General features: G+C 56.6%; 2 protein-coding genes across 4 annotated transcripts; one reads left to right on the top strand and one right to left on the bottom strand.

Moving 5' to 3' along the window:
• Positions 1 to 2: 2 nt before the first annotated feature.
• Positions 3 to 9,091, bottom strand: NTMT1 (N-terminal Xaa-Pro-Lys N-methyltransferase 1). 3 transcript variants are annotated; one of them, XM_036070644.2, is made up of 4 exons: positions 8,929 to 9,091; positions 2,838 to 3,049; positions 1,768 to 2,020; positions 3 to 891 (listed from the first exon to the last, which is right to left on the bottom strand). In XM_036070644.2, the coding sequence occupies exons 2-4, from the start codon at positions 2,997 to 2,999 to the stop codon at positions 635 to 637; spliced, it is 672 nt and encodes a 223-aa protein (XP_035926537.1). In that variant the 5' UTR covers positions 3,000 to 3,049; positions 8,929 to 9,091; the 3' UTR covers positions 3 to 634. The 3 variants fall into 3 exon arrangements, with proteins under 3 accessions (XP_035926537.1, XP_077918010.1, XP_035926541.1); XM_078061884.1 differs by lacking the exon at positions 8,929 to 9,091 and adding an exon at positions 8,449 to 8,713; XM_036070648.2 differs by lacking the exon at positions 8,929 to 9,091 and having other exon boundaries at positions 2,902 to 3,044.
• A 3,542-nt stretch (positions 9,092 to 12,633) lies between these two features.
• On the top strand, positions 12,634 to 19,006 carry C14H9orf50 (chromosome 14 C9orf50 homolog). The gene is made up of 7 exons (XM_078061301.1): positions 12,634 to 13,099; positions 13,354 to 13,444; positions 13,548 to 13,661; positions 16,214 to 16,377; positions 17,967 to 18,132; positions 18,312 to 18,486; positions 18,794 to 19,006. Exons 1-7 carry the CDS (start codon positions 12,634 to 12,636, stop codon positions 18,974 to 18,976), a joined length of 1,359 nt encoding a protein of 452 aa, XP_077917427.1. The 3' UTR covers positions 18,977 to 19,006.
• The last annotated feature ends 1,404 nt before the right edge of the window (positions 19,007 to 20,410 follow it).

Below are 20,410 nucleotides of genomic sequence, written 5' to 3'. Positions count from 1 at the left end.
GCTAGGGCCTTCCCAGTACAGGATTTACCCTTTTATTTTTTGACTGAAAACGCTCACCGAGGAGGAGCTGCAGGGCACAGCCAGGAGTGAGGCTGCAGACTTCCCTTGCTGTAGCCCATTGTGACGATCACATTAGGGACGCCAGGGCTCCCATCACCAAACAGGCCTCAGAACATGAACATCCCCAGCAGCTGCAGGCTCCACGGCCTGGCTCCTCTCCTCCCCCCAAGGGAAAAAGTCCTCAACAACCGAGAGTTCTCTTCCTCTTAAGGCACCCAGGCCTGTGGCTGGAAGGCTGGGTGGTTGAAAGGGAGATCCAGAAAATCTCCCACTTGTGGAATCGCTGTATTCCCACGTGGGGAGCCCCAGGGGCCCTGGAGTCCCATGGTCTGCACTGCCCGGTCCCTGCCTCTCAGGGCCGCAGAGCCAGGCCCCAGCCTCACTGCTCTGTCCAGTGGCGCCCTCCCCACTGGGTCCCATTATGCCTTTTAAAAAGAGTCTAGTGACGGACGGCAGACAGGTATATTTAGCAGTCTCACTCAGCACTCCCGAACCATCATCATGGAGCCTCTGGGTCTCGCCCGGCTGCCAGCCCCCCACCCCACACTGGTCCCTTTCTCCTGCCATCCCCCGCTCATCTCAGGGCTAAGCTATAGACGTGGTAGATCTCATCGGGGAGGTTCTCCTGGCGCTCCTGGGCTAGGAGGCTGAGGCCTGCGCTGCGGACGATCCTGTGGACCACCTCGAGGTCCCGGCACACGCTGCTGTCCACATCGTCCAGGATCACGCCCTCCTGGGCCATGTTGTCTTTGATGACAATGATGCCATTGGGGCGCAGGCCCTGCTTGCAGCGCCGCAGGAACTCCGCCAGGTGCTGATCGGTCAGGTGGCCTGGGGACAGCAGAGGCCAAAGTCACGAGGGAGGGAGTGGTGCCAAGCGCGTACATACCACTGGCCGAGTCTCTCAGCCTCCGCTCAGACTTACCGAGCTCTGTCTAAACGTGCTCAGCAGTCCAGAGAGGCTTACCAAATCCCGTTCTATGTAAGAGGAAGCTGGCTCAGAAGCCACTCACCCAAGAGCTGTCACAAAGTACACAGCTGGGATTGCACCCTGACTTGGTGACTTCTGGGCCCTGCCCAACACCTACACTCCAGGCCACCCCCCCCGCCCCGAGGCCTGGATTAGGGAGTGCATACCAGACCATTCCTTCCCTAATTAGAATTCCAGACGGGCTGTTAGGAACCACAAAATACAGGGCCAGACCCAGTGTGTCCCCAGCAGGGCTGTGGTGTCTGCTGGGGAGTGGGCGGCCAACTGCTGGTACAGCGGCCTGCCGGCCAGGTCAACAGCCCAGGGAGAGCACCCTGGGCGTGCTGTGGGGCTAAGTGGGTGCAGGAGGGACGGCAAAGCAAGGCTCACTTGCTGTGAACAGCAGGGGCAGCCAAGGCTTCAATTTTTCCTCTTATTAAAAAACATTTACTTATAAAAACTCATTTCCACGTTATTTGAATGCAGTTAAGTTATTGGTCATTTATATTTTTTCAACCAAAAACTGCACCCAAGTGGGTCATAACAGGTACTGACAAAGCATGGAAGGTGAGCCCAGGGAGGACTGGAGAAAGCCCTGTCCTCCTGCCCGCTGCAGGAGCACTGGGGCCGCCCTCCAAGGTGGCGGGGGGGGGGGGGGGGGGGGACATGGACCCGCCCCTACAGCGGGAGGTGCGTGGAAGGTGCGTGGAGGGTGGAGAGGGCCGCGAAAAGCTCACCTATCACCCACTGGATCCAGATGACATCGTAGGAGCTGGGCTCGGGGCTGAAGTCCTGGAGGCCGCAGCAGAAGTAGTTCCTCACCCTCTTGCCCTCGTCCCCCAGGTACGTCCTGGCTTTGACCAGGAAGTCTTCCGTCACGTCCACCATGTCCACCACCGCGAAGAGTGGCAGCAGCAGTCGCTTGGTGATCCTGCCTATGCCGGCCCCGCAGTCCAGGGCACAGGAAGTCCCCGTCTTGTTTGGGCCTTCCTGAGAAGCAGGGAAGGCACAGACTCCGTAAGGAAGGCTCAGAGAGTCCGAGGGACCCTGTCCCCGAGAAGGGGCTGTTCCTCCCAAGCTCCCAGGTACTCAAATCAGGACTGGGCACAGGCCGGGGGCTGGCATGGGGGGTCGCCAGTGGGTAGGACCACAGCACATTCTTGCCTGGGACACACATTCCTAAAACGCAAGCCAACTGCCACTTAAAGGTGATTAACTTGGACAGGTGCATTTATCTCCTCTCACTCCCGACACCCCAGTAAAACCACAGGATGAAAAGAATTTAAGCCGTGAAAGAATGGAAGGCAGTCGGTGATTTTCACAGATCAGGGAAGGTGGGAAGTGGGAGGGGAGACCCCACGTAGTATGGGGAGCAAGCACCAGCCTCTGATGCTTGCCAGGGGAGGCTGCAGCCAGGGACACGCCAGCCTGGCCCAGGGAGGACAGAGCAGGTGAGGAACCAGGAGCCTGCCTTCAGCAGAACAGCCCGCACCCCCAGCCCAACAGGCGGCAAACACGGCAAGAGCGCGAAGGGTTCGCCCCTGACAAAACCGAACAGTTAAAGGAAGACTCCATTCTGGTGCCCAGGAGCCCCCGCACAGCGGCCAGCTCCCATGTGGCAACCTTGAGGCAGAGGCCCCAGTCCACACGTCACCCCCGCACCACCCTTCGAGGCCTGGGTGGTTGACGCCAACCAATAACCAAAGGCCCCGCGGTGGTTCGTGTAAAAGGTGGCGCCCCGTGCAGACCAGGCCGGGCCACCAGGGCCACATCCTCTGCTCCTAGGCGGCACGCCAGACCTGCCTACCCTCAAAAACCTCTGCAGGAACTTCCGGGAGCTGCTGATGTCGATGCTGGAGATGTGGCCATACCCCCCGAGCATGCCGTCCACTGTGGGCGGGACTTCCTTCCAGTACGTCTTGGCCTTCGAATAGAACTGTTTCTCGTCTTCTATCACCTCACTTGTCATGCTGTCACCAACCGAGTCAGCTCAGGCACCAAACTCAGCAACAGTGCCTCCTGAACAACAAAAAAGAGCCAATCAGCTAGGTTGAGGGCCTCAGTCTCACCCCATGCTTCACGAGGTCACACAGCCCTGCCCGATGTAGAGAAATGTCCAGTGTCCCCAAAACCGCTTCTATCCCTTGGATGACAGTACCTTCTGTCTCTTGTATTCAAGTCATTTTGCAAAATTACCTTTGTATCAGAGGAGAAGACCCAGAGTCCTGGGCTTCTAGTCCTTTCCTTACTAGACGTGACACCTGACCTGATGGCTTCTAACCCTAGGGCATAGAGAACTCCCAATCTACACTTGAGGAAAGTGAAGCAAGGAGCCCCAGCCTTCTACCGTGGGTGTTCTGGCTGATCCTGGGAGGGGCCTGGGGAGTCCGCACGCCTCCCTCTCACTCGCGAGCACAGAATGAAGCTCGCTGTGGGGTCCGGTCTGTGGTTAACCACGTGCTGGGACAGTGTACCAGGCGCTGTGCCGGGAAGTGGGCAGACAGCTCCATGCACACACTGGCAACTGCAGGGCCGCGGACAAGTACAAGATGCGGGCACAGCACACCCGAGAGGAAGTGCTTCCCTGGGGAGTCGAGGAAGGCATCCCGCAGAGAACCACCATCAGCTGAAACAGTAAGGAAGAGCTCACTAAGCCAGCGGGGCAAGCCCGCCCCAGGAAGACAGGTGTGAAAGGCACACAGAGAGTGCCTGCAACTGGAAACACAGGGTCGGGGTGGGGGCACATTCGTCGATTGGACTCCCCGCTGAAGAGCAGGGAGGTCGAACTGCTCTAGGGTAAGCAGGGAGTAACAGGGGATGTGTGTTTCCGGAAGACCGTGTCAGCAGCTGGGTGGGCTTCGGGGGCGACAGTGAAAACAGACACAACAAGGGAGTGTTACCATGACAGGTGGAGGGGTAACGACAAAGCAAGAGCCAGGGCCTGGGGGAGGGGGAGGGGGAGGGCTCGGCAGCTGCACACCTGGCCAGCCCAGCCACTCATGCCGGGAGGGACAGAAGGGGCACGTCTCTATCCTGAGGCACCGGCCCCCACAACCCGTTCGCCATGTGCAGGTGCTGTTCTAGTTGCTCTGCAGCTTTGGCTGAGACACCGTCCGACCCTCAGGGGGCTTCCCGTCCAGCGGGAGACAGAATCAAGTGGAACCAACCAAAACACAATGCAGAAACGGTGAGACGCTCACTGAGCCAAAAGTCCTGCGGAAACTCAACGAATGGAGGACTCCCTTCCGACTGGCAGATGGAGCAGCAGCCCAGAGAAGGCAACCTCGCTAGGCCCCGAAAGACAGGGGATGATGGCGGGGGGGGGGGGGGGGGGGGGGGGAGGGGGGCGGCTCGAACAGGGACAGAGGGGGCGGCGCCTGTGTGCCACCCGGAAGACGGTTCTGGGGACGGCCTGGGCTGGTTGGAATGCAGACAGAGGGATAGGGTATTATGGGAGACGAGCTTAGACAGGCAGACTGGGCCTGGATTACGGGAGGCCCCAACGGTAATGGAAAACCAACCAGCTGAGAGTTTCCGAAGGGCCCTAGGTGTGCCGGGCTGTCAGCGGCGGCGGGCCCAACGGGCAGAGTGGGGGCCGAGTGGGAGCGGCAGGAACCACTGGCAGTGGGGACACGCAGCAGCGTCGTGGGAAGACAGCTCTCAGCTTAGGGGTCACATCCTCAGAGGCCCTCCCTGACCGGCCCCGCTAAGGTGGCTTCCTCCAACACCCCAATCCAATGCCCACGTTTTCCTGCCTTCAGAACGTGTACTTCTATCTGAAATTACACTGTTTACTTGCTGTCTAGCCTCCACTGGGATGGAAGCTCCAGAGGCGCAACCTTGCCTTTTCGCCACTGTGTCCCCAGCACCAAGCCCACAGGAGTCCCTCGGTGCAGGGCTGGAAGCCCGCCCCCCCCCAATCCACCAGGAACACTGCACGACTATGCTCCTGAGGCTTCACTCCCTCCACCTTTACACCACTCCACTGGGTGGTAGTTAAGTCACTGAGTCCTGGAAAGCTTCATGTGGGACCCCGGGAGAGTGCTCAAAACAAGTGAAAAACCTCTAGGATGGAGGAATGCCTTAAGGGCTTCAAGAGAAGTCATCCGATGGGAAAGAGAAAAGTGCCTTGAGGACAAGCATATTATAGCCCTCGATACATAATTTAGAGACTGACTATAAGGAGAGAAGGAAAGGGAACAAAACACGAGAAGAGGTGAAGAATTTTCACTGGCCATGTTTGTCACTAATCCCCAGTGCACAACTGTACTCTGAACTTGTCCTAGAAGACAAGGAACCTTCCAGAAGCAGCAGGCCCACCTCAGCCCAACAACTCAGGAATGCTCTTCACTGATGCAATCCTGCTTCCACCACGGTCAGCCCTTTCCAGGGAGCCCAGCTAGCCAGCGGAGACACCGGGGGAGGGCCCTCCTCCCCATCTCCTGGCTCCTTCCTGGATTCGGACATTCCTCACGGACAAGGCCACACTGGTCCTCTGAGGAACCAGAAGAGAAGCGACAGCATCCACGTGCCCTAACAGGTCCAGTTCTTAGACCTGTGACTGTCACTGTGTCTGCCCTCTAGAGCCCTTCTGCTGTGTGGAGAGAGTCCTCCAATCCCCTTCAGATTCTTGAATCAGCTCTCAGGCTGATGCTCCAGCTTCCCTGTTCAGGTTACAAGGGTCTGGGACCACAGTGAAGGCAAGTTTCAACTACTGTGTCAATTGAAGGGCCCTTTGGGGTAACAGGCTGGGGGGGCTGGTTCTAAATACAGCATCCCCTCACCCTGGCTCCCCGCCATGTCCCACACCAGTGTGGGAAAGAGAAAGTGGCACACTGCTCAACAAGAATGACAGCCCTGAGTCACAGGGTAAAGCAAAAGAACGCAGAAATCTGCTGATAGCCAGGAATGCGATCATTCCTATATCACATACAGTGATGTCCCTGAGAGCTGACAGGAAAGAGGGCCACCGGCCTGAATGTCACCACAGAGCTCAGTCTGGGGGCTACCCAGCCCCCACCAACAGGCCCCACAGTCACCATGTCACAGCCTCTCCATTACCCAGGAAGGACAGCATCAAAGCCGGCTCTTCCACTCAGCACTCAGACGGGAGCTCGGCAACACCGACCCTGTCCCCATCACTGCCCACCAATCTTGGCAAACTGCTGGTTTTGTCTTCTTATCTATCTCCCCACGGGCCTGGGAGCTCCTTGGAGAACGGTGGCAACACCCTGAGATGTATCACTGCATTTCTCTTGCGTCCCATATAGCATTCAACAAAAAGTTCACTCCCCACGAAATGAACGGAATAAATGTGGGGCCACTCCCCTGCCTGTACTCTCTCTGCCTGCCTGCCTTCCCTCCCAAGGAGGTCAACTTCCTGGGGACAGGGACATGACCTCATTCCCGATTAGCCCAGCACCGGACACAAAGCGGGGGGATGCTAATTGGTTGCTGAATGAACCAAAGAATGAGCTTTGTGGGGCTACATTTTCCACTTTTGAGAAAAATCCAACAAAAATCCAACCATTCAAAACTGGTAACACTGAAGGCCATTACCGACAATGTAATTTTTGTGCTTTACCAAAAGCCTTACAACATGATTTCTTTAAATGTCAAGGTCCTCTGAATAATCTAATTTACAAGAACTCCACTTACAGGCAGATTCTAGGAACAAGCCAGGGGAGGAACATCCAGGCCAGGAAATGCCAAGTCTAATTTTGACATTTGTTCCAACAGCTGATTCATTAGTAAACGTGACTCCCTGGGGCCCTGTCTACACCTTGCCTCCCGGTGTCCAGATTGGAGTGGGCAGGAGGTCCCTAGGGGTCACAGGAACAGTGGGGTTGTCAGTCAAATAGCAGAAGCCCTCATAGACTCTGGCCAGGCTGTGGTGAGGAGCTACATGGCTGCAGGGGTGGGAAAGGGCCTGGGCACAATCTGGCTTTGTGTGCACTCTCGACTAGCTTGGACGGGAGAAGCCCTTTGCTCATAGTGGACTCTGCTCCACAGACAGAATGTGTTGTGCACCATTCACAGTCACCTGGCCACCTCCTCTTCCCCTACGAGGTGTTTAGGGGGACAGGTGGGTAGCCGCCCCAGCTACTTCTCCCAGGATCCATGGAAAAGAACGGTGTTTAAACTGTCACTGTCAGTTCTCTGGGGAGGCCTCGCATCCTCCTCATTTACCAGTCTCTAAGAAAAAGCCTGGAATTAACAGGAGACAAGAGCCTGCCTGAAGTTACCTCCTCCCTCTTGCAGCCTGCCGAACAGGGCCTGTTCTCCCTGGATCTGAGGCAGCAGCTGGACATATGGGAATGGCAAGGTGCTCTATGAAAAAGAAAGGGAAGGAGGAAGTAAAGACGACTAAAAAAGGCTGGGAGCGGAAGGGAGATGGAGTGTTTAAAAACAAACTAACGCTCCGGTGGAGTCAAATGAACCACGTCTGAATCCTGGCTTTGCTTCTCTCCGACTGTGTAAGCTCAGGTAAGACACTTAACCTCAGTTAGGAGGTAAGTTTCTTTACCTATAAATGGGAACAGCGATGCTGACTTTACAAGAACGCTGTGACGATTAAAGGTGGGTGTGAAAGCAGCACGTGATCGGCACAGTGGCAGGCACGTATTATCGCAAGTTTAGAAATCTCTGTCAAATGAGATTTTCACCAATTCTGTGCCAATTGTAGAGTCAAAAGGGAAAAATGCAGTGAAATGCCCTAGAAACTGTAGTGTTGGACACACCTAAGGGATTATTACTGTGATGCTGGGGGCCAACCCAGCAGACAAAGAGCTCTGCAAACGCGCAGGAGGGGAGTGAGCGTCCCATCCCTGCAAGCACAGAAACACTGCAGAGACTCTGGGGCCGCTATCTCTGTGACTCTATGGCTTCTGGTCCCCACCAAAGCATTCCACATGTACTCTCTCTGTACACAGCCTGGGCAGAGTCTATGAGGACTTCTGCTATTTGACTGACAACCCCACTGTTCCCTGTGACCCCTAGGGACCTCCTGCCCACTCCAATCTGGACACCAGAGGCAAAGTGTAGACAGGGCCCCAGGGAGTCACGTTTACTAATGAATCAGCTGTTGGCCCTCCCCCAAAACCCAGTTGAGGGATAGAAAACCATTCCACTAAACGAGTGATGTGCCTTAACACAAATACACACAGGAAACCAGGAACAGCATAAGGAGGGAATCCAGACTTCTTAACACAGCCAAGGCCCTAGTCCTCCAGGGGCTCATCCCCTCTCTCTGGGCAATGCTTCTATATATCCAGACCATCTGCAAGACTACCCCACCCCACCCCACCGTCAGGGCCTCTGACACCAGCGGTTTCTATCCCAGAGAGATCCCGCCGTTGATGGGCAGCAGAGCCTGGGCCTTTCGTTCGATAGGACAGCCCCTCCGCAAACTGGCTGACCTTGGCTCCAGGGCTCTCGGCGGCGAGCTGTGTTCTGAGCGGCACCAGTGTCGAGCCGTATCTGGGGTTGGGTCCAAGGCGAAATATGATAGCAACTCCCATGCAACGGGCACTACGCTGTGCCCGGCTCTGACCTGAGCGTTTTACTGCGTCCTGACACCTACCCTCCGAGTGCGTGCCCTCCTTAATCCCCGTTTCTCACAGGGGAAACTGAGGCTCAGAGAGGGAAGGGTCTAGCTACGGCCCCGGGACGGCGCGGGGGAGTGCCCCGTCCAGGGTCCGGGCGCCTCGGGCCTTCCTCCTCCACCCGCCGCCACCGGTGGCCCAGGTCCGACCACCCCGGAGCGCGCACGTGGGGGCCCGGGCAGCTCGCGCCGGGTCACGTGACGAGCCGGGGCCTCAGGGCGCCGAGGCAGTTGGGGGCCGGGACCTCCCTTCCCCCGCCGGCCACCGCTCCCCGCTCCGCCTCGCGCTACTCACCCCGGGCGGGGGCTCCCGGGACCCGGGAGAAGAGGACGGGAAAGAGGAAGGGAAGGCGGCCGGAGGCGGCAGCGAAGAACCCACAAGCCCACCACCAGCTCCGCCAGACCACCGACAGACACTACACCCCGCGGCGCGCGCTGCCTTTGTCCGCACACGTCACTTCCGGGCGCCGGCGTGCGGGGCCGCGGCTAGCTCCGCCCCGGACCGGTTCGCCCCGCCCCGTGGGCGGCTGACCTCAGTTGACTTCTGGGTCCCCGGAGGGCCTCTCGGACTTCAAAGAGCCTCAGCGCCGCCGAGCCTCTCCTGCCTCCAGCACGGGCACCAGTCCGGTTAGAGGCCGAAGGCTGGGCTTCTTAAAAAACGACCGTTCTGTGGGTTTTCCACTCTGTATAAAGGGGCGGGGGTGGGGGGAGGGCAGGGAGCCGTATTCCTCAAATCGTACCCATAACAATTTGCATCTTAAAATAATATACAGATCCGCAAAGAAAGAAAGAAATACCTTTGACAGTGCCAAGGGGTTGTTACCCCAAATAAACAGAACAAGTACTTGAGGTTTGCATTCCAAAAAGCCTGCCCTCCCATAGGCTGCTCCCATGTATAGAAATTTTGGAGGGGTCCCCGAAACAACCTTGATGGACTGTGAGTTTGCAGGTGGGTAGGGCTTGTGAACCTCCCCAAGCCTCAGTCTCCTCTTCCGCCAGTGTTAAATGCGTAGGATAGGGGCGCCTGGGTGGCTCAGCCGGTTAAGCGTCTGCCTTCGGCTCAGGTCATGATCCCAGGGTCCTGGGATTGAGCCCCCCAACGGGCTCCCTGCTCAGCGGGGAGTCTGCTTCTCCCTCTGCCTGCAGCTCCCCCTGCTTGTGTTCCCTCTCTCTATCAAATAAATTAAAAAAAAAAAAAATGTGTAGGATATTGCAGGTCAAGCCTTCACCCCAGTGCCTGCAGTGGGCTCTCAGTAAACAGACAATATTTATGATAAACTCATTTTTCCTAAACCGATGCCCTGGTCTTAGATTTAGAGTGCCCTCCTCTGGGAGGAGGAGATTTGCACACAGGAGATTCTTAAAAGTGTGTTTGCCGGAGTGCCTCAGTTAAGCTTCTGCCTTCGGCTCCAGTCGTGGGCCCAGGGTCCTGGAATCGAGCCCCGCATCGGGCTCCCTGCTCAGCGAGGAGCCTGCTTCTCCCTCTCCCTCTGCCTGCAGCTCCCCCGGCTTGTGCTCTCTCTCTGTCAAATAAATAAATAAATAAAATCTTAAAAAAAAAAAAGTGTGTTTGCTCTGACAAAGTGAAAGCTATGGGGTGGGGGCAGAGTGCTGACTGCTGTTGAGTCCCCCAAATCTGTTTGTGTATATATTATATGGCATCCTCTCCACAGTACTCCAGGTCAGACTTGGTTCCCCTGGCCTGGGCCCTTCTCCCAAGCTTCATTGTCCATGTCTCTAAGGGAAGGGGATAAATCCTGAAAAATCTCAATTGCTGGGTGTGTCTATAATCTTCTTTTGGGGGCAGCTCTGAGCCCAGCTCTTTTAGGGGTGCCTAAAATCCACCCCTACCTTTTTTTTCCTATCAATGGAAGAGAAAGTCCCTTCCCTACACCTGGACTCTGAGGCCTTTCCAGATCTGGACAGCCCCGACCTCAAAGCCTCTTGCATCTCTGAATTCCCAAGCCTTGCACACAGTAGTTGGTCAAGAAACATTTGCAGCGGGGCGCCTGGGTGGCTCAGTCATTAAGTGTCTGCCTTCGGCTCAGGTCATAATCCCAGGGTCCTGGGATCGAGCCCCGCATCGGGCTCCCTGCTCGGCGGGAAGCCTGCTTCTCCCTCTCCCACTCCCCCTGCTTGTGTTCCCTCTCTCACTGTGTCTCTGTCAAATAAATAAATAAATAAATAAATCTAAAAAAAAAAAAAAAGAAACATTTGCAGCATGCAAGAGCTGGAGGGCTCCTTAGAAATCATCTTGTTAGTCAGGTGTTCCTCATCCATTTTTTTAAAAAACCCACATGCTCTTAGAATAAATATAAAAAATGTTCACCTTTCCCACTCGATAGTCTAACTTCCTGAGGAGGTATATGCCCTTCCATCCCTCGTTGAGGAGTATTTGCAGAGAATGGAAATGCATCAGCTATGATGCCTCCTCCAGGCAGACTCATAAAACTGTAACATGATACCATGCCAGCGAAATTACTGGTCCAAACAATCCTTCTCCCCCACTCAAGTTTCACAGCACAGGCTCCTCCCAGCCAAGAGTCCCAGACGGAGCCCTGAGAACGGACAAACTCATCCAGCATTGCATAGCAAACAGAAGCAGAGCCTGGATTTGAAATCAGTTCCCTTCCAGGCCCACTGCATTCTTACTGTTGTACTTCCAGAGCTGCCCAGCCCAAACTTGACCCACCTGGGCCTCCCAGACCCAGAGAGGGGAGTGGAACCCTGGGCCCTCCACCCCTGGCTTGGGCCTGGTTGCCCTTGTCAGGGGTTCCACCACCCCCTTGTGAGTGCAGCCTTGACTTCCTGAGCACAAAGCCCCACCTTCTGTCTCCAGGCCTGAGAGCTGTTCCTCCCATGGCCTTGGGTGAGGGGCGGATCACAATGACCCTGAAGAGGCCCAGGAGGCAGCAGGGAGGGTCCAGCAGAGGGATCAGGCTGGGAAGATGGGCTCTCCCAAGGACCAGCCCACCGGTTAGGGGGCTCTAAACTCAAGGGACCTTCTCTGGACCCACCCAGAAGCCCCCTGCGGTGAGTGTGACACCAGGAGCCAGCTCAGAGCTGACAACAATCTGGGAGTGGGGTGCGATAGGGAGGAAGCAGGTTCCAAGACCCCCCAGTGTCAGTAGCGGGGGCAAGTGTGGGGCTCTGTCTCCCAAAGGGCAAGTTTGTTAAAAATATGTGTCTTGGGGCTCTTGGCTGAGTAGCTCTGGTAGAGCTTGCCACTCTTGATCTCGGGGTTGTGAGTTCGAGCCCCACGTTGGGGGTAGAGATTACTTAAAAATAAAATCTTAAAAAAGAAAATATATGTCTTGGCCCCACCCCAGACCTACTGAGTCAGAATCTGGGGCATCTGTATTTTCAACAAGCTCTCCACCCAAGGGGCCCTGAGGCCCCAGCAGGACTGGGCAACTGCTGGGCAGGTCTCTCCTTTGGAGCTGGTTCCAGGTTTCCTAATTCCCAGGGGAGTGCTAATAGCATAATAGGACTTGAACACTCCAATGGGCTAAGTCACAAAGGAGCAGGTGCTCTGTTATCCCCATTCTACAGATAAGGGCACTGAGAGAAGTTAACCAACTGGCTTGTCCAAGGTTGCAAAGCTAATAAGTAGTGGGACTCAGACTAAATCCTAAATAATAATAATTTTAAAATAATAATAACAATAGTAATAGCAGCTAGCCTTTCGTTGAGCACGTACAGCGTGCCTGGCACTATTCTATGCCATTTACATGCGCTCGGTCACCTAAACGTCCCAGCAACGCAGAAAGGTGTGTACGCTTACGTGACCATTTTGCAGGTGAGGAAACAGAGGCTGAGCGAGCTCTGGCCTGAAGCCACTTGCTGCCTGACGAGGCAGTGGTGTTACCCCCAAACCACAAGGACCCCCCCTCCGGGCACTATGGCCTGGGGGCTGGCCTATGCCCTCCTCTTCACTTCGCACGGCACCCACCCCGCCCCACTGGCGTGAGGATGCCCTGAGCTGAGCGCAGGGCCAGACATGCCCCGGCGTCCCCCCAACCCCGGGACCCAGCAGGTGGCGCCCAAGGGGCTCCCCGGCGACGGCGCTCGCCGAAGGAGAGACCCGCGACTGCCCAGGCTGCCCCTGCCCCAGCTCCGCGGGTCCCCCGGCGGCTTGAGGGCCTCGGAGGGCGGCGGCGCGTGGTGGCCGGGCGGCTCCTCGCACCCAGAGCTGGGGCTGGGCGTCAGGGGCCCCTCGCCGCGCCTGCCCGCCCTGCCCACCCTGGCCCAGCGGGCGGCGCAGAACCGGACAAGGCTGAGGTCGCTCCTGCTCCTGGCCGGTGCGCCCCGGGAACTCGCGCCCGGGCGCCCGGGGCCTGGAGAGCGCGAGGATCCCTGCCGGGGTGCGGCCACCCTGCCCGCCCTCCTAGGAGAGTTCCTCCCCAGCAGGTTCCGAGAGCTCCTGCACCAGCTGGGCGCTGAGCGCGCGGAACCCCCGCAGCCGAGTGAGGCCCCGCCCGGGACCCCAGGGGGCGGGGCAAGGGCGGGGCGGAGTCATTTCCGGGATGATCTCAGCTACTGTTAGTGGAGTAGGCCCGGCAGAGTCCTGGCAACTACCCCTCGAGGGCGGGTCTACCATTGCCCCTCTTGTACAGATAAGGAAACTGAGGCCCAAGGCCCTATAACTAGGAAGAGCCTAGTAAGGACTGTCCCCAAGCGAAGGCTCATATAGCTATTTCCACCTCCTCCTGGCTCCCAGCACCCTCAGCATCACAACCAAAAAGGAGTGTGTCAGAGCACTGCCACCATTCGCCCCGGTGTCCCCACTGTTCCTTCCTTCCAGAGCTGCGGTAAGTGTCAAGTTACCCGCTGATGGGGACAGGGTTGCCAACAGTGCTCCGAGGATGGGGGACCCCGACCACTCATGCCAGGTGTGGCTTGTTTGTCTTCAAGGGGCCAGTCATCGTACTTCCAGAATAGTCTTAAGAAGATTTTGCTCCATCAGATACCTGCCCTGGGGACCCTGAGGAGAGATCACTCACAGTTCACCCTCAAGAAGGCCAACCAGTGAGTTACAGGAGACTGGCGGTAGGGGGATGGGGAGAAAGAGCATTTCTTCTTTTCTTTCCTCTTGTCTCTCATCCATGAATTTATCCATCTGTCCAGCTGTACATCCGTCTATGTGTCCATCCGTGAATCAGGTCTTCTGACAAACCATTCATAATCCATCCATGAATCCACCCATCCATCTATCCATCTATCCATCCATCCATCCACCCATCTATCCACTTATCTATCAATACATAGATGTATCCCAGAGCAGGTCTCCTCCCAACCTATCCAAGGATTATCCATCAACATCTATGAATCCATCCACCCATTCATCAGGTCTTCTGCCAACATATTCATAATCCATCCATGAATCCATTCAGATATTCCTGCTCCCATTCACCTATCCATCCTTGCATACATCTTCTCTGTGAACCAGGTCTTCTACAACCCATCCATGAATCTCTCGAGACATCCATCCATTCATCCATCCATTCATCCATCTAGCCAGTCATCTTTCTAACCAGAAACTCTGATGATTCTATCCACCCATCCATGAATCCAATGATCAGTCATCTACAAATCCTTCCATGCACTTGTAAATCCAGGGTACTGTCCATCTATAACTTGTCATGAAGCCATCTACGAGTCCACATACTCACCATATACAGAGTCATCCATCCACCATCCATACATCTACCCATCCTCCTAACATCCAGTCCTTCTATTCAGACCTTTTCATTAACTCATTCATGAGTCCATCTATCCATCCACCCACCCACCCAATCTTCCATCCTTTCACCCATCCCACCATTCATTCGTCCATTTCTTCCTCTTTTATTAAGTTTTACTATATGTCAGATATTGGGAGAAATGAGATAAGGGATGGAGATATAGGAGAAGAGCCTGGGCGTTAGAGCTTACCTGGACCTCGATGCCATAGCTCTAATGAAGGGGAAAAAGAATGCAGAAAAAAACTCCTTCAGCATAAACAGGCTTAAACCGAGGTGAAAGGTGAAGAGCATTGCCCATGAGTTTTTAAGACCAAAGAGAGTAAATACACAACATACATGCCATTCCTTCTCCTTCTGGACCCACGGCTGACAGTACTATTTGATCCCGGCATTTTTCCCCCACTGGGCCTCGAACCCTTCCGGACACAGTGCTCCCAGCAGACACCACCGATGGCTCAGAGAAGGTGCCAGAAGTGAAACACATTTGCCAAGCCAGGAACTTTAAATCAATCAAATAAACACACTACGTCTCACAAGATATAATAAATAAAAGTATGGAACTCATTATCTCAAATACGACAAACAGCAGGGGTGGACACAGTCACGGTGTTTCACATTTAAGAGCTAATACTTGAGCACCTCGTGGTGTGTGAGATTCCCTGGTAGGCCCTGCAGGGGACACCAGGGTGCATGGGAATGGGCTCCAGCAGCCTCTGATAGGAGAAGCTGAGATCTCAGTCCCCTGGGCCCTGAGGCCAGCACGGACCAGGGGTTGATAAGCAGACAACTGTTGGATCACTAGGTCTGGGACATCTCCCGGCCGCCTGGCTCTTTCGTGGGCTGATGAAAGTATCCCTTACGTGTCCACACAGACATAAAGATGTAGTCAGATAAATGGATGCAGATACATCAATACGTGTGTCCTTAAGGTTGAACGTGGCATTTCTGAATAACAGAGCCATGGATGAATCAAGCAGGCCCTCCCGCAGCCTTGCCCTTGAGGCTGAAATTAATAAATATAACAATAACAGAATGCCCTTTACTGAGCGCGGGCCCCACGCCAGGCCTTGTACTAGATGCCTCCCATAAGTTATTTGATACTTACCAAACTCTTATAAGGATGCTATTATCATGCTTACACTATATAATACATAATTGAGAGGGGAAAACTGCAAAACGGAGGACTCGAGTGTGGTCTGCCCAAACTCACATGCGTGGGTAGAGGTGTAGCTGAGACTGATGATTATAAGAACAGTTTGAAGTCACAGATGTTTACTCTGGGCACCACACACCCTGGGTGGAGTGCTTTGGCACCCGTTTCATCTTGCCACCCCGTGTGGTGGGCACAAGGATGATCCCCATTTTACAGATAGAGAAACTGAGGCTTAAAAGAGTTAGGGTTGAAACCCAGGCCTTCTTGACGCTCAAGTTCATATCCTTCTTCTCTCTGCTGAATTGCTTGATATATAGGATTGCCAGCTCTGGAACTAAGATTCAAATCTTGGCTCAAGAAAGAAAAAAAAAAAATCTTGGCTCTACCCGTTACGAGCTGTGTGACCTTGGGCAAGTTGCAAAACATCTCTGTGCTGTGGTTTGCTCATCTGTAAAATGAGAATAATGATCATGTTTCCCCGGCTGTGCGGGTGTGACGGGCTGATGCATGCTGCATGCATGATCCACTGCCTGGCAGGCAGGAAGTACTCCCAGAAAAGGCGAGCTACTGCGGGTGTCAGGATACCCAGCGAGGGCTGGTCCAGTGGACGTGTGTTGTTGGGGTGGAATGTGGGGCTGGGGGCTCAGGCCTTGACCTTCCCCTGCCCCTCTCGTCTCTCTCAGCAGGCCCCACGGTGCACAGGCCCCCAAGCCCAGGGCTGTGCTCACCCACAGCTCCTCGGGGGAAAGCTCGGGACAGCGCCGACGGTTTTGCCCCTTCCGAGTGCGATTCGCCGATGAGACCCTGCGGGACACAGCCCTCCGCTACTGGGAGCGCAGCTGTGCAGGTAAGCAGACAGGGCGGGGAGCCCCAGGACTCCAGAAAGTTCCAGCCTGGAGCCCAGTCAGCAGAGACTGTGGCCCTGGGTCCTGGGAGTAAGGGCCAGCCTGCAGAGGCTAGGAATCCACTGCCTCTGCTGAGAAGGGGCCCGAACTGGCTTCTCCAGACAGTGTCAGGAGGGCCTCGAAGACCAAGTAGAGGGTCCGAGGTCCTGCAGAGGTGTCCCAACATGAGTGGCACCGGGGAGCAGTCACAGTGGAGGAAACAATGGCTGCCCAGGCCTGGCCACCGCTGAAGGCTTTCTTGCTGCCCCGGATTCCCACGTGCCACATCCGCCCACCTCGGAACAGGCACCCACAGCCTCCTGACTCCCACGTCTGGCCCCCTCCGTGGCCTACAGGGGCTGAAGAAGGTGGCAAGGCACCTAAAGCATCTTCTTCCCATATCCATGAAGGCCTGCCTGGCTGAGGAGTTGCCCAGAAAGGTCCAGAATATCAAACCTTCTCTCTGGGGAAGTCTGGCACTGGCTGGTCCAGCAAAGAAGCTAGGAACCACCAGGCCCAGGTTCTGCGATGGAAGTTTGCCCTCGGCTCCTTGGGGATGGATGGGGTGCTGTCTGCTTTGGCACAGTTTCCAGTGTTTTCTGAAGTGGGTGTCAAGAAGCAGGCGGGAAGAATGCGTGTCCTTGCTCTGGTATAACCTTTTACCAATCCCCCCGCCCCTCTCTCCATCAGCCCAGCCTCTTCACTTCTCAGGAGCTAGCAGCCCCAGGGCCTCCAAGAGCTTGCATCTATTTATTGACCAACTACTGTGTGCAGTTTCAGGAAACGTGGCTGTTCCAAAGCCTAGCTGTGGGTAAAGCCCTAAAATCCAGGATCTTTGCTGATTCAGGAGGGACCCTACCCAGTCCCCTTAGGGTCATAGGAAGTTGGAAATAGAAGCTGCAGTGTTGTCCAGCTTCTTGTTGTTTGACGGGGAAGCCAAAGCTTCCGAGAGCAGGTGACACAGCAGCCGAGAAGAGAGGCCGGGGTGCCCCCAGGGAGAAACCGTTTCATGGGAATGGCAGCTAGCGAGCTCAGGAGAAGCCTCCTTGGGGGCCAATGGCCACAGGAGCTGTGGTCACATCCCAGGGCACCAGAGTGGGGCTCTCTCGGCTGACTGCTTCCCAGCCCTTTCCATCCTGAGGCAGCCGTTGGGGAACTTGGGGCCCCTGACCAGCCGGAAGGGCAGCTATCGGGCAGGAAAGACTCCTAGCCCCTCCATCCCTGCAGGAGTCTCACCATTGTCTCTGGATTTCCACGGTGGTGTGACTGGCCTTCCCATTATGGGAAAGAAGGCCCATTTGGGGCTGCAGTAGGAGTGGGTATGTGGGGGAGGGCACAGTTTGGGTAATAAAGGCAGAAACAGTCACGCAAGATAGTTTTAAAACCTGAGCCTTCTCTGGAGGCAGCCATAAGGCACTGGGGAGCCTTGGGTTGCCATGGAGACGGGGCTGTGCCCAGCCTTGCCTGCCAGAGAGGGAGGAGGGGAGAGTGGGGGTGTTGGTACACCCCCCCGCCCCGGGTAGAGATCTCACTGGAGCTCTCTCTCCTCCAGTCCAGCAGGGTGCCATCGAGAATGGGATAGCTCCCCGGTCAACGACATCAGAAGGGGTGTTCGGGAGTGTCGGGAGATGGCTGGAGAGTTTGTCCAAAGCCCTGTGCCCCAGGGCCAAGGAGGAGGCCATGGCCAATATCTCGTTCGGCTGGGACTGCCCTGGCCTGTGAGGCTTTGGGGAAGGGGACAGGATTCATAGGCATTGCCAGGCACCCCCTCCTCACCCTGTAGACGACCCCACCCAGCAGCGGGCAGCCTAAGGGTCGTGGCCTTGAGGGCCCTGCCAGCCATGGGTGGACGTGGGATTCAGGGCCCATGCAGCTCACGGGCTCCTGTCCCCCTCAGGCCCATCCAGGAGCCACCGGGTCACCTCTCTGAGGATGCCTCCGTGAAGAGCAGCCTGCCCTGCATCCCCAGGGCCACCACACAGAGGCCACGAGGTGACCCCCAAACCTTGCCGGACACTGACAACATCCTGGGGCAGGTGGGCAAATCGCCCTGCTCCTGGAGCCGGAAGCTGGTGAGTGCCTGCTGACAGCCAGCCACCCGGAGAACCCCTGCCCAGTGGGGTGGCTGGGGTACTGGGTGAAGCCTCCCTGCATGTGGCTAAGAGCTGGGCTCTCGCACTGAGCTGGGTTCGGATTCCCAGCCCCATACTTGCAAGCGCTGGGGTCTTTTTGCATTTGCATTCCCTCATCTGTACAATGGGGCTGACCCCCATGCCTGCCCCCTTGGGCTGGGATATAGAATCCCCCTGGGCCCAGGGAGCCACGTCTCCGGCCCAGAGGGACCCCACAGCCTCCAGCTGGTCCTCCTGGTCTCTGTAGGAATCCTTCCTGCCCAGCTTGGTGCTGCACACAGTCCTGAAGCGAGGATGCCCTAAAGGCTACCAGCCCCTCCTGCCTTCCACGACACCACAGGAGGCTCCCAAGGGAATGGCTACTGGAGCCCAAGCCCGCGCATGGTCGCGGGCAGAGGGTGAGGAGAGGCCTTTCTCACCCCACAAATAAACATGCATTCCAGATGGCTGGGACCTGCTACCATGTCTCACCCCACAAGCCTCTCTAGGTGCCAGGGGTCCTGGACCAAGGAGAGGGAGAGGACAAAGTCATGGCTGGGATGAAGCTGAGGGGTGGGGGCAAGCCATTGTCAGGGGCCAGGACTTGTTCCAGGTGATCCCCTCTTCTGGAAGTGGGGAGGCCCTGCCACACACTTCAAACCTGGGACCAAGCTTCTGTCAACCTAGATCAACCCACACCTGAAACAGGCACCTGCCCTGAGCCCCGGCCCCAGCTTCCATCTTTGACTGGAACCAAAGGCTACTTGCTGACCTCCACCAGGCAGTGAGGGTGTCCAGACTCCAGCGGGGTGGACAAACGTTTGTCTTCTGCATTCCCCAGGTCCCTGGAGGGCAAGCATCCAGGGTGGGTGGGGACCAGATGTTTCTCTCCTAGTGGTGGAGGGAGGAGGAGTGGGCAGTGTTTAAAATCACATCAGGGGGTGGCAAAAGACCAGATGGCGTTGGTCTGACCGCTGCACTGACTCAGCATCGCCAGCCCCATACTCCCGGCGGCCAGGTTTGGCCCTGCCGCACCTGGGTTCCAATCTCCTGGGCAAAGTTTAAAGCCCCCTCCCCTCTGTCCAGGCAGCGCTTTGGCCCCAACCCCTCGCCAAGCCGAGGATTCAGGTCTTTATCGCCACCTCCTGGCCAGTGAGGAAACAGCCACGGAATCCCCACTCAGGCACCCTGCAGAATAGGAAAGGATGGGATGGGGAGTGCTGGGCGGGGACAGGCGGTGGGGATCTTAGGACCAGGAGGGTCGTGGATGGGGAGGATTTGCTTTGCAGGGGTGCTCTGCCTCCAGAAGAAAGGCCACAGATGTAGGCAGTTTGGAGAAACCCTGTGGGGGATGGGGTGGGCGCAACGCTACAAACTCCCCTTCCCTGGGGACTGAATGGGGTTTCGATCCCAGGGATGACTCCCCTCCATCCCCTTTCCTGCGCTTTCACGACACCCCCACCCCGCCCTATTTCCATTTCCTGGGGAGCCTGATTCTACCGCGCCGCCACCCCCGTGACCTTGCGCCGCCCGCCTCGCCCTCTCTGAGCCTCAGTTTCTCCCCAAGCCTCAGTTTCTCGCCCGCTGCAGCGCCGCGCCGCGCCCACGCGGGGGCAGTGTTGGCCTGGCTTTGGCGCCGCCCGGCGCGGCCGAAACTTCTCAGCCTCCAGCTCCGGGGTCGGAAACTTTTCCCCTCGCGCTGCGCTCGCGGCTCCCGCCCGCGCCCTCCTCCCGCCGCGGGCCCGCGCCGCCTCCTTCCACCTGCCCCGGGGTCGCGGCGGGGCCTGGGGGGGACGCCCCGTTCCCCACCCCACCCCCCAACTTCTCCTTGCTGCCTTTGGTTGCCATTAAGCCAAAAACTGCTAAGCTGGCCGCGCACGAGCCT

Source organism: Halichoerus grypus, chromosome 14, assembly GCF_964656455.1.
Source record: "Halichoerus grypus chromosome 14, mHalGry1.hap1.1, whole genome shotgun sequence".
NCBI classification, from domain to species: Eukaryota; Metazoa; Chordata; class Mammalia; order Carnivora; family Phocidae; genus Halichoerus; species Halichoerus grypus.
Note: the sequence above shows the minus strand (reverse complement) of the source record. Positions and strands in the feature narration are given on the sequence as shown.